General features: G+C 39.7%; 1 protein-coding gene across 1 annotated transcript in view; it reads right to left on the bottom strand.

Moving 5' to 3' along the window:
• RPA1 (replication protein A1) overlaps positions 1–12,968 on the bottom strand; it is a 53,482-nt gene that overhangs the window by 34,817 nt on the left and 5,697 nt on the right. Inside the window, exon 4 of the mRNA XM_007937573.2 lies at positions 3,654–3,742. Within this exon, the coding sequence (XP_007935764.2) occupies positions 3,654–3,742 (89 nt within the window). The remainder of the gene's footprint in view (positions 1–3,653; positions 3,743–12,968) is intronic.

Here is a 12,968-nt window from a genome sequence, read left to right as displayed (position 1 = left end):
TGGTCAATGACATGAGACAAAGTATATGTGAACTGCTGTATGAAAAGTGAATTTACTCTGTAAATCTTCACCCAAATCCTAATTAAAAAAAAAAAATATATATATATATAATTCACATACATATCCTTCAGCATCTTTATATTTACTAGCTGAAAGTCTATTTTAGTTTTCAAAATGTCACACTTCTAGTTAAAATAGCTAATATAAGCTACGTGTCCAATTTCTTTAAACGTGTGTCTTTCCCACAAATTGTAGCAGAAAAATTTTCTAAATATTCATGATTGACCATCATCTGTTAATGACTTTAGATTTAGTATAAAAATTAGCTATGATAAATACAAAGTAAAATTATAAATCTTTCTGATGATTAGGAAATCAATCTGAAAATATAAAAACCATTTGAAAATATAGTTAGAGCTGTCTACGTGTGTTAAGAACAAAAGAGAAATGTATCTTTTACTGGAGAAAAAATTGCTGACTAATCATTTAATCATGATCTCATCTGATATTGACATCTAATTCTCCGATCTGGGACATAGGGAGAAAAGAATTGTAGATGAGCTAAATTCTAATCTTCCATAATCTTAAATCAATAAATAAATGTCAAAACTGAAAAATCAAGAAAGAGCAGCATAAAGGTTTTACTTAGAAATATGAAGATAAAAACTGCAGCAATAGCTGTAAGAATTAAAACAGATTGCCTGTAGACAGGAATAAGGGCCAAAAAGAGTATGAAGGGGAATGCGATTTTGTTTGCTTCAAAGTCTACACCTTGCAAAGCTATTTGACTTGTAAAGCTAGGATGGAGTAACAGAGACCAGATTAACTCTACTGGCTAAAACAAAAAAAAAAAACCCAGACAAGATATGAAACAAATAGGTTTCAAGCCACTGGATATCAAGCAATGAAGGACAGTGATCCTGATACACAGGAAATAAACAAGGTAAGTATGGTTACATCAGATTACTAACTTGAGAGTTGCCAGGTTGGCAACCCAGGGAACAGACCAGAAGGAACCTCTGAGATGAGATCTGGGATGAGAGAGTATGGGGAGAGCAAGGCATTTAGTTTAACGCAGCCAAATATTCATTGTGAATTCTTTTAATCCATTTAGGCAGCCCTTTTCTATTTATTTTTATTATTTTTGATGGTTTTATTTTACAACTTCAAAAGAAAATCTGGTATAAAGTAAGGCTCTAGTTTTGTTTTTATTTGACTCAGTGGAGAGGCAGACAAACCTTTTCCTGTTACAGGCCTAGTGATTCGATAATGACTCTGCCTTTCGCTAGAAGAATTACTCTCTCTCTTATCAAAAGTAAAGGAGCGTGTCAGGGCAAGAGGTCCTGGATAGGGGAGAACAATGTGGAACAAAACTCAAAATCATACAAAAAGACCAGGTTGGCTGGACTGACAGAGACTGCTGAGACCCCTGAGACTATGGCCCCCAGCCATCCTTTAGGTCTAGAATTGAACTCACTCCTGTGGCTTCCAGCCAAACAACACACAGGCATACGGGGTGAACATTTACATCAGGCAGATACACTCCTTGGAGCGATCAGTCGTGGGAGGACAGAAGGGCAGTGTTTGCACAGGGTGACAGCTCAGGGGGGCAGGAGTGCATGGTAGAGAAGGACACAGGGAAGAGGTAACTACAGGGAGGAAGTAGAAGAGGGCTGTTACACTGTGAGTAATTGCAGTCAATGTCATGAGACAAAATGTATGTGAACTGCTGTATGGAAAATGAATTTGCTTTGTACACTTTCACCCAAATCACAATAAAAATTTTTTTAAAAAAGGAAAGGAGTTCTGGTGGCATAGTGGATAAGGCATTTGGCTGTTAACCAGAAGGTCAGCGGTTCAAACTCACCAGCTACTCTGTAGAAGGAAGATAGGGCAATCTATTTCCATAAAGATTTATAGCCTTGGAAACCCAAGGAAGGTCACTGTAAGTCAGAATCAATTCAATGGCAGTGAGTTTTTTTTTTTTTTTTAAATAAAAGTAATGAATTTTTTTACTGATTTCATTGTGCTTTTCTATATATCTCTAAAGGAAGTATAAGTCATTAGTAATTTCACCACCAAGAGATAATACTGTTAAATAATATGTTATAAACCTGTGCCTCACTTATCAACACGGTTAGGTTCCAACGACCAGGCTGTTAAATAAAAATCAGAGTTGTACAAAAATGCAGGATGACTACATCATTATGTAACTGCTAAACCACTGAGTATTGTGGCCTAGCCAAGTTGACACATAATCTTAACCATCACAGCCAGTGTTATTTTTGCCACACACCTTGGCATTTGTTAATTCCAGACATATGTCATTAATGCTCAAAACAGCTGAGCAGTTAATGTTTTACTATTGTCATAAATGTGAAATGTTGGATAATAAGATAATAAGGAGTAGGTATACAGTCAATTCAAACCAACCATGGTAGTTAAATCTGTACATCAACTTGGCTGGGCCTGGGTGAATGGCTGGGCAGTTGGTGGTAGTTATTACCCAGGATGAGACGGCAATCAACTCCATGGTGGGATCTACCACAAGCAGCTGAGTAGCTGCCTTTGGGATGTGGTCTGCTTCCTGTATATAAGGAGAAGCCTTGAAGAATGGTCTCTAGCATATGGCACGCTTGGACCCTGCATGTAGCCAAGTCATTGTTCAGCAGCCTGCCATGCTCTGCCGACCTTGGGACTTACAATGGACCTAAGTTAATGGCCTGCCATGTGGTTTGGTAACATCGGGACTGTGCCTTTTTACTTGTCAACTTTGAGCTTGGCAGCTCATCAGCCAGCAGCTGTCTGAGTGAAGAAACGCCTCTAGCTTCAGTGGGCCAGGAACAGGAGGCAGAGCTGAAGCCCAAGGTTGAGGGGCTTTTATCCAGCCTCTAGAGCCTGGCACTTTGAACTTGGACTTAAAGCCTCCAAACTGTAAGAGACTCCTGTTTGTTAAGGCCATCCCATTTGTGGTATATTCTTGTCAGAGCACTAGGTAATCAGAACACTGACAATACTTATTGAGAGCCAACTACAAGTTAGACACTGGGGATACAACATAAACCAATACAGAGTCTACTTCACCCAGTTCACTCATGGTCTAGCAAATAGACTATTCTGAGAACTATCAGTGCGGTGAGTGTTATCGAAGGAGTATAAACTACAAGCTTTACACTTTTAAAAAACAAACCTTAAGAAAGCACATTTCTCACTAATATTATTCCAAGACACTTATTTTTTTCCCAAAAATTGGGATTTTTTTCCCATAATATTCTCTAATTTTTCCCATTTTCTTCATATAAGCCCTAACATGATGTCATTAGCACAAAAAAATTGGCAAATCACGTAGTTTCTAGCCCCCCCAAATTACTGTTATTATTTAATTTTACTTTTATCATTTAATTTTACTTTTATCGTGGTGAAAACATACACACTTAAGACATTCACCAACACAAAAACTTCCACATTTACACCTCAGGGACACTGATGACATTTTCCATGCTGTGCCTCCATGACTGCTATCCTTCTCCAAAATATTCCACCACTAATATCATTATTGTTTTTAACAAATCAACTGAATACTAACTAAAAGGTAGAATTCCAAATCTCTACAAAGTATTCAACTGAACACTACCATCTATAAAAGCATTTACCTTCGTTATATGGCACTGGGTTGCCGATCTTTAATCCAACTGCTTCAGCTGATTTCAAAACGTCTAATTCCATCAAAATAACTACTCTCCTACAAAGGCAAACAAATAAAAACAAGTTAGAATAAAAAAAATAAACTCAGAAGCCCTTCAGTCAAATAAGCTATTAAAAAGCTCTCCCTCAACTATCATTTTGATAAAACTATTCCCCTTTCTCAACTGTTTTCACCACTGAATAACTTGAGAAATACATGCCATCAATTCCTACACAAATATTTCCCTTAATCTTTCACTGCATCATTATCAAGGCTTTTTATGATCGCAGGGTTTTCATTCCCCATCTAGTCCCTTAATTAAAATGCAGCATCCTTCCTCCATCCTGTATCTGCAAGGAGCAACTGACATGATAAGAATTTAGATTCAATACAAGAATATGTGGCCACAAAGAGATGATCTGTTTTCAGAAATGTATCCTTCCTTATCTAAACAATTACTTTTTCCTGTGAAAACCAATTATGACAGTAGATACGTTATTTTTTAAGACGTGTAATCATTACCTATCTTTAAGAACTTGTAGTCTTTGGCCTCTCTCTTCCTAATGACCTCAGGCCAAATATGAAAACCTGCCATGGTCTACAAGGCTCTGAGTCGTCTGGCCTTGCGAACCTCTCCCCCCAGCTCATCTCACACACTCACCATGGCTCTCTGCTCCCTAGCTGCCCTGTTTGCTCTCAGTGCCTGGTATATGGTAGTCTCTCTCCTGCCACAAGGCCTCTGTCCATGCTAGTCTTTGCCTGTGATGCTTTCCTCTCATTCTGCCACCAATGAATAGTTATTTGTTCAGCACTCATCTCAAACATCACTTCTTCAAGAGATGCTTCTTTCATCTTTAGTACAGATCAAGTTTCTCTTAGATTATCTCTGACAGCCACGATTTCTCTCCTTCAGAACACTTCTGCCTGTTTTAATATGTTATGTGGTTATTATCTTTTTCTCCTACTAGACTATAGTTTCACTGAGGGCAGGAATGCTCCAATCTTACTATAGCAACTGGTCCACAGCAGTCGCTCAATACGTACTTAACGGAGAATATCATATTATTTACATTTTAAAGAGAACTGCAACGAAAAAATTAAAAAGCATTGTAATAAGAACAAGAAAGCTGAGGGGAACACACTGGAGGCAGCAATGATGGTGACGTGAATTAGGGTAGTGGCAGTGGAGATGAAAAAGTAGATGGTTTGGAGCAATATTTAAGCAGTAATACTTCAGCTTCATCATGTTGCATTCTGCTGGTTGTATTTTGGATTTTTACCTACAATTTGTTAGCCTATGCCACTCTTACCAGGTTTTCATATCAGGATTCTCTTATTTCAATAAAACAAACTTAAAGCCACCTGTTGTTGAAAATTAGACATAGTTCCCATAAAATTTGCCACTTTTTGTTTTGTACATTGAGTTGATTCCAACTCTTAGCAACCACACACAGGACAGGGTGGAACCGCCCCACAGGATTTCCCAGGCTGACATCTTTCCCAGAGCAGATCACTAGGTCTTCTCTCTCACGGAGCTGTTAGTGGGTTCAAACTGTCAACCTTTTGGTTAGCAGCGCAGCGCTTAACCACCACACCACCAAGGTGCCTCAACAGATACTAGTGGTGGATATTTAACAACCTTCCAAAGTCAAAGAAATTACTCCAGAACATATAAAAATAGAAGGCTTATCAATCATTTAGCATTACCCTAATATCAAAACCTAAGAGAACACATACAAAATCAAAACTAATTTCATCTTGTAATACATACACATATATTGTAAATAAAATATTAGCAAGATGAATCCAGCAGCATGTTAAAATACACCAATACCAACTTACAGGAAATACGGAAGACGGATGAACATGCTGAAAGACAATTACAGGAGTGCAATCAGTAAAATCCAGACTGTGAGGGCAAAAAAATGACCTGGTTTCTTCAAGAAATAAATAATAAAGAGAGGAAAAGATAGGGAGAAGGAACTGTATAGATTCAAAGGCACTTAAAAGACTATCAACCAACTATAGTGTAAACTTTATTATGAATCATGATTCAGATAAACTGTTAAATATATAGACATATATACACACACGTATATATATTTAACAATTCATACAGAGAGACCAAAACCCAAACCTGCTGTCGTCGAGTTGACTCTGACTCTACAGCATAGAGTAGAACTACCGCATGAGCTTTCCAAGGCTTAAATTCTTATGGAAGCAGACTGCCACATCTTTCTGCTGCAGAGCAGTTGGTAGGTTCCATCTGCCAACCTGTTGATTAACAGCTAAGTGCTGTAATAATTGTGCCAACAGGGCTCATACAGGGGTGTGTGTGTGTGTGTGCATGTGCGCATAAACTGACTCACTGCCATCAAGCCAATTCCATCTCATAGGGACCCCTGCTGGGATTCCAAGGCTATTTATCTCTACGGAAGCAGACTGCCCCATCTTTCTTCTGCAGAGCAACTGGTGGGTTCAAACCACCAACCGTTTGGTTAGTAGCCAAATTCCTTAACCACTATACCACCGAAGCTCCTTGTGTGTGTATGAATGATAACTGAAAATTATTCTACAGACAGATACCTTAAAGGAAATTGTATGGCAGATAATAACAAATGTTGGCAGAGATGTCAGGAAACTAACTGGAGCACTCACACACTGCCAGCGGAAATGTAAACTCCTGTATCCACCGTGGAAAACAGACTGGCAGCTCCTGAAAACTTGACCTAGCAATTCCACTCCCAGCTATGCACGCAAGAGAAACAAAAATGCATGTCCGCACAAGAACTTGTCCCAAAATGTTCACAGCAGCATTATTCAGGGTAGTCAAAAGATGGCACAATCAAGTGTCCATCATCTAATAAACAGATTAACCCAAAGTGGTATACACAAACAATGGACTGTTACTTGGCCATAAAAAGGAATCAAGTTCTGATACATGCTACAACATGGATGAACCCTGAAAACATTATGCTTCATGAAAAGTCAGTCACAAAGAATCTATTTCATTGATATAAAATATCCAAATCCACCAAACGCACTGCCATCAAGTTGGATCCCACTCATAGAGACCCCTCTTAGGGTTTCCAAAGTGGTATCTCTATGGAAGTAGATTGCCCAGTCTTTCTTCCAGGAAGTGGCTGGAGGGTTTGAACCCCAGCCTTCTGGTTAGCAGTCAAATGCCTCAGGTACTATGTATGGTAAGTGTTAACTCAATAAAGCTGTTACCAAAAAAAAAAAAAAAAAAAAGTTTCTATAGCACTGACACAGGAATAGACAAACAGATGACTGGAAAAGAAAAGCATACGACTCAGAACAGATTCAGATAAATGGAATACGAGACTCTCTCACCTACTTCTGCCCCATCCCTCAATTCTCCACAAAGCTGTCAGAATAACCTTATGAAAATGGTTTAAAAGATCAAACCACTGCCTGCTCAGAACCCTATGGTTTCCTACCGCACAATAAAATTTAAATTCCTTACTGGGGCCTATAGGCCATCTATGATATAGGCTATCATAGATTTTCTTCTGTTTGGAAGAAAATGAAGTTGTGTTCCTCCATCGTACCCTACATAAAAATAAATCTCAGATGAACTAAAGTCAATTTCCAAAATGGACACTAGTGTCTGAAGAACTACAAAATATTTTTATAACATGGTCGGTAGGCTTCCTAAGCAGGATACAAAATCCAGAAGCCATAAAGGGAAAAAATGGACACACTGACTAGATTGAAAAACAGAACCCAAAAACCATGACTTTCACATCACAGGATACCACAAACATACCATGATAGAGTGAAATAAAATATTTGAAACAGATAACAAAGACTTAATCAATATTACTGGTTTACAAAGAACTCCCACAAGTTAATAAAAAATGGGAAAGTATATAATAAAAATCTATTCACAGAAGAGTTACAAATAATCAATATACACGTGAAAGACATTTGACTTCACTAATAGGAAAATTTAAGTTAAAATGATGATTGGTAATCATCTTAAAAAATGCTAATTCTCTGTGTGTTGAGAAGGTTAAAAGGAACCAGGCACTTTCTTCCCCTCAGCTTTTAAATCAGACACTAGTTGTCAAGTTGATTCTAACTCATGGTGACCCTGTGTGTGTCCTTCAAGTTTTCAATGGCTCATTTTTGTTTTTTTTTTTAATTTTTATTGTGATTTGGGTGAAAGAGGACAGAGCAAATTCATTTTCCACACAGCAGTTCATACACATTGTTTCATAACATTGACTGCAATTTCCCACAATGTAACAGCTCTCTTCCTACTTCCTCCTCATAGTTACCTCTTCCCTGTGTCCTTCCCTCCCATGCACTCCAGCCCATGAGCTGTCTCCCTTTAAGTGTGTGTAATTCAGTGATATTCGTATATTCACCACCTCCCAATTTCAGAGCATTTTGTATGTTTATTGCCCTTCTGTTCTCCCATGATTGATCGCTCCAAGGAGTGTATCTACCTGATGTCAATGTTCACCCCATATGCCTGTCTACTGTGTGGCTGGAAGCCACAGGAGTGAGTTCAGTTCCAGACCTGAAGGGCACCTAGGGGTCATACCTCGGGGGTCTCACCAATGGCTGATTTTTCAGAAGTAGATGACCAAGGCACTTCTGAGTAGACTTACACTTTGGGTTAGCAGCCAAGTATACTAACTGTTTGCATCTGTTTCATAAGGTTTTCTCTGGCCAACTGTCCCTCCTCCTAGTCTGTCTGAGTCTGGAAGCTCCACTGAACCATGGATGACACCCAGTGGTACATGCAATACCAATGGCATAGCTTCCAGCACAGCAACCACACAAGCCCCCACCACACAACAAACTAACAGATGAGTCGTGGCTGCACACCCAGGGACTCCTAAAAATGGCTTTAAAAAACCCAAAACCAAACTCATTGCCACCAAGTTGATAGCAACTCACAGCAACCCTATAGAACAGAGCTGAACTGCCCCACACGGTTTCCAAGACTCTAAATCTTTACAGAAGCAGACTGCCACATGTTTCTCCCATGGAGTGGCTCAGAGGTTTGAACCTCTGACCTTTTTGGTCAGCAGCCAAGCTCTTAACCATTGCGCTACCAGGGCTCCTTAGAATTGAGATAAACTTTACATCCCATAAAATTCACCCTTTATGTGTGTGTAACTCAGTGATATTCGTATACTTAGAGTTGTGCAAGCATCACCACCTCCCAATTTCAGAGCATTTTGTATCACCCCCAAAACAAAGACCATGCCCATTAGCAGTCACTCTCATTCCTTTACTCCAGGAACCACTAATCTAACCCAACTTATCTGTTTCTAGGGATTTGCCTATTTGGAAACAGGCCCTCTTATACAACGTTCATGAGTATGCTAATTGGGATACTTATGTCCTTTGGCCCCACAATATTAATTCTAGTAATCTACCCTTTGAAAAACATAGCACGAGAATGCAAAGACATCTATACAAGGATGACTGCTAAAGCCCTGTTTGAAAGGAATTGAGACGATTATCAAGAGAGGAAGGAGTAAATAAGGCTGAATGTACACACACGGGCTCTCAGCAGAGGCAGGGGAGATACCAGGCATGCCACTACACTGGGGTGATGGAATAAATCAAGTCTACAGGACTAGAATTCTATCCTTGACTGGAGAGATTAGGCTTTGGAGCCTGAGTTTCCCAGCAAAGCTCTCCACCCTCTCCCACAACCCTAGATGACAGCAGAATGGATAGTAAATACCACGTAAGCACTCAACAATAGCCTGGAGTAGATGATAGCAGGTCCCAAGTGGGGAGGTTGGCAAGGGGATTTACCTAGCCTAGACTGTATCAGAGCAAATATGAAGTGTGGACAGAACTGTCTACATTAAGCACAAACAAGATTTAAGGAAAAAAATAAAAAAGACAGCAACAATGTAACACACAATAGCATATAAAAATTAAAGGAATATGGAAGGTGTCTTACACTGGAGTCTCTAGAGAAGCCCATAGTAAGAGAGAGAAAAATTTATCTCAAGGAAATGGCCCATGCAATTGTAGAGGCTGGTCAGTCCCAAGTCCACGGGTCAGACATCATGTAGCAGCAGGGACTGATGAACCCATGACTGGCTGGCTATATAGCAGGTTGCTGGCTTCGGAGGCTGACAATTCCAGATCAGTAGGAAAAATGGCAGGTTGTTGGCTCAGAGACTGTGAAGGCAACAATCTCAAGATCGGCAGACAATACAGCAGGCTGCTGGTTCAAGTCCCCATGATGACAAGGCAGGTGCATAATCTCAAGCAAACAGCCAGAGATCCTTGCCAGGTTCGTAGATACTGGAAGCATGCCACACTACAGAGGAACATCCCTGTCAGCTGACTGGGGGCTCACACCACAGCTCATCATGGAGGTGATTACATCGTATCAGATCTCATCATGAGGGATAACTACATCAGAACTGCTAAACCACTGAGAATCATGGCCTAGCCAGGTTGACACACGACCTTAACTCACAGAAGACAAAAGATAATTAAAGAAACTAGTCTAGAAGAAAACATAAGCCAAGAAAGGGAATAATACTTCCCAAGAGTGGTTAGCAAATTAGTAATACTTTGAATCTAATAAAAGTACAAATATGAGGTAAAACAAGAGACTGAGAAGGGAGCTTGAAAAGCTGAGAACAAACTTACGCTATAAACATCCAGGAACAGAGCAAAGAAAGCTGAACACTGAACCACTATCATGCTGGTAAAGCCTTGAGATAATTCAAAGCATGCATCAGAAAAAAAAAAGATTTTCAAAAGCTGAAATCATATATGGAGAGAAAAATTATCAACAATGTTAATGAAAATGGAAAATTCAACAAATTAAACAGAAAACAGCATGAAGGGACAACACACAGAAGATTTCCCTCAAAAAGAAGGAAGACTTAAAGGGTATGCTACATCCTTTTAAAACTAGAAAAAGGAAGCCTGATATAGAACCCTTGACATTGAGACACAGCCTGGTTAAGTCACTGAACTTAAAGCATAAAGAATTCCTCAGGAATACAGGAAGAAAAGCACAGCTTTCCACAAGGGAAGAGATCTACTCAGTTTCTCCAGATCAACATCCAATGCCAGAAGACAAAATTCTGAGGGAAAACCTTATGACCCAAGGATATGACACCCAGCCAAGCTGTTTTTCTGCTATAAAGGTAACTGGCTGATATAAGGGAATATGGCATTAATCAATCATTTCAGAAAGAAGCTCCTGACTGAAATCCAATAAACCAACAGAATGAAAACAAAGGAGGCAAAGAGGAAGGCTAGAGAAAACATAAACGTCCTAATCAGTGTAAGAACTAATCACTTTAACCTCTCTTAGCATTGTTCAATTTTCTGTCTTGCTTTAATTTTGGTGGAATCATCTATCTGATTAAATTCAGTTGTTCCTTCGATTCGTGTTGAACCATAAAAATTTTTAAAAAATAATCCTAACTATGGCCCCTAGCTGCCCTTCGGGTCTGGAATTGAACCCACACCTGTGGTTTCCAGCCAAACAAAGTACAGGCATGTGAGTTAAACATTTACCTCAAGTAGACACACGCCTTGGAGAGAACAATCATGGGAGAAGGAAGGGCTGCTTATGCACAGGGAGATAGCTCAGGGTGCAGGAGTGTATGGAGGGATGGTCACTGGGGGGAGGTAACTATGGGGAGGAAGTGGGAGGGGAGCTGTTGCATTGTAAATTTTGGTCAATGGCATGAGACAAAGTGTATGTGAACTGCTGTATGAAAAGTGAATGTACTCTGTAAATATTCACCCAAATCAAAATAAAATTTAAAAAAAAATATAATAATAATAATCCTAAGCTAGGACCAGGTTTGCTGGTCCGATAGAGCCTGGTGGAACCACTGAGACTATATGGCCCCTAGCTGCCCTTCAGGTCTGGAATTGAACCCACACCTGTGGTTTCCAGCCAAACAAAAGACAGGCATGTGAGTTAAACATTTACCTCAAGTAGACACTAGCCTTGGAGAGAACAGTCATGGAAGAAAGAAGGGCTGCTTATGCACAGGGAGACAGCTCAGGGGGCAGAGTGTATGGAGGGATGGACACTGGGAAGAGGAAACTATGGGGAGGAAGTGGGAGGGAAGCTGTTGCATTGTAGTAAACTGTGGTCAATGACATGAGACAAAGTATATGTGAAATGCTGTATGGAAAGTGAATTTGCTCTGTAAATCTTCACCCAAATCACAATAAAAAAATAAAAAGGAAAAAAAAATAATCCCAAGCTAATAAAAAAGTTACAAGGATAGTACAAAAAAACTTCCATTTCCCAAAACATTTGAAATTAAATTGCCAACATGATGCTCTATAGTTTCAGGACATTTCTGACTGCTAACCAGAAGCCTGGCGGTTCAAACCCACCAGCCACTCCTCAGAAGGAAGGTTGGGCAATCTACTTCCGTAGTGATACCACTTCAGAAACTCAAGGAGGAGTTGCTATGAGTTGGATCCGACTTGACAGCAGCGAGTTTGGTTTTGGTTTAACCACAATGTACCCATCAAAATTAGGAAATTAAAACCTACACAATACCCTTCCATCTAATCCACAGAACCCATTCACATTTCAGAAACTGTCTCAATGATATTCTTTACAGCAAAAGGGTCTAATCCAGGATCACTTGTTATATTTGATTACATCTCTTAAATCTGCAACAGCCTCTCAGTCTTTCCTAGCTTTTCATGCTTGACTTCTGAAGATCAGAGTCAGTTCTTTTGTAGAATGTTCCTCAATTTGCCTGAAGCTTCCTTAGGACCGAATACGAGTTATGCATCTCTGGCAAGAACATCACAGAAGTGATGGTATGTTCTTCTCACTGCACCCCATCAAATGATACACAATTTCCATTTGATCCATTCCTGGAAATGTTAATACTGATCATTAGAGTAAGGTGCTGTCTGCCAGGTTTCTCCACTGTAAAGTTAACTTTTCCTTTTTCAATCAATACATATGTTGTAGGAAGTTATTTTCAGTCTATAACTCATTCTTAATTAAACTGCCGCTTACTGGCGTCAAGGTCTGTGGTAGGTCAATTCCTAGCCAGTGGACTTCGTGCACAGCCACGACCCATCTGTCAGTGGAGGTGTGTGACGGTGAACAGGTTTCCGTGGTGCTTCCAGACTAAGAGCTAGGAAGAAAGGCTGGAGATCTACTTCAGAAAATCAGCCAATAAAGACCCATGGAATGACAATGGTCTAATTTGGAAGCCATGATGGAGACCACACAGCACTGGTACACTACAGCTAGTTGCTTGGCATGGCCCTT

The sequence above is a fragment of the Orycteropus afer genome, unplaced genomic scaffold (genome assembly GCF_000298275.1).
Source record: "Orycteropus afer afer isolate SDZICR_OR568_19922 unplaced genomic scaffold, OryAfe1.0 scaffold00042, whole genome shotgun sequence".
In the NCBI taxonomy this organism is placed as follows: domain Eukaryota; kingdom Metazoa; phylum Chordata; class Mammalia; order Tubulidentata; family Orycteropodidae; genus Orycteropus; species Orycteropus afer.
Note: the sequence above shows the minus strand (reverse complement) of the source record. Positions and strands in the feature narration are given on the sequence as shown.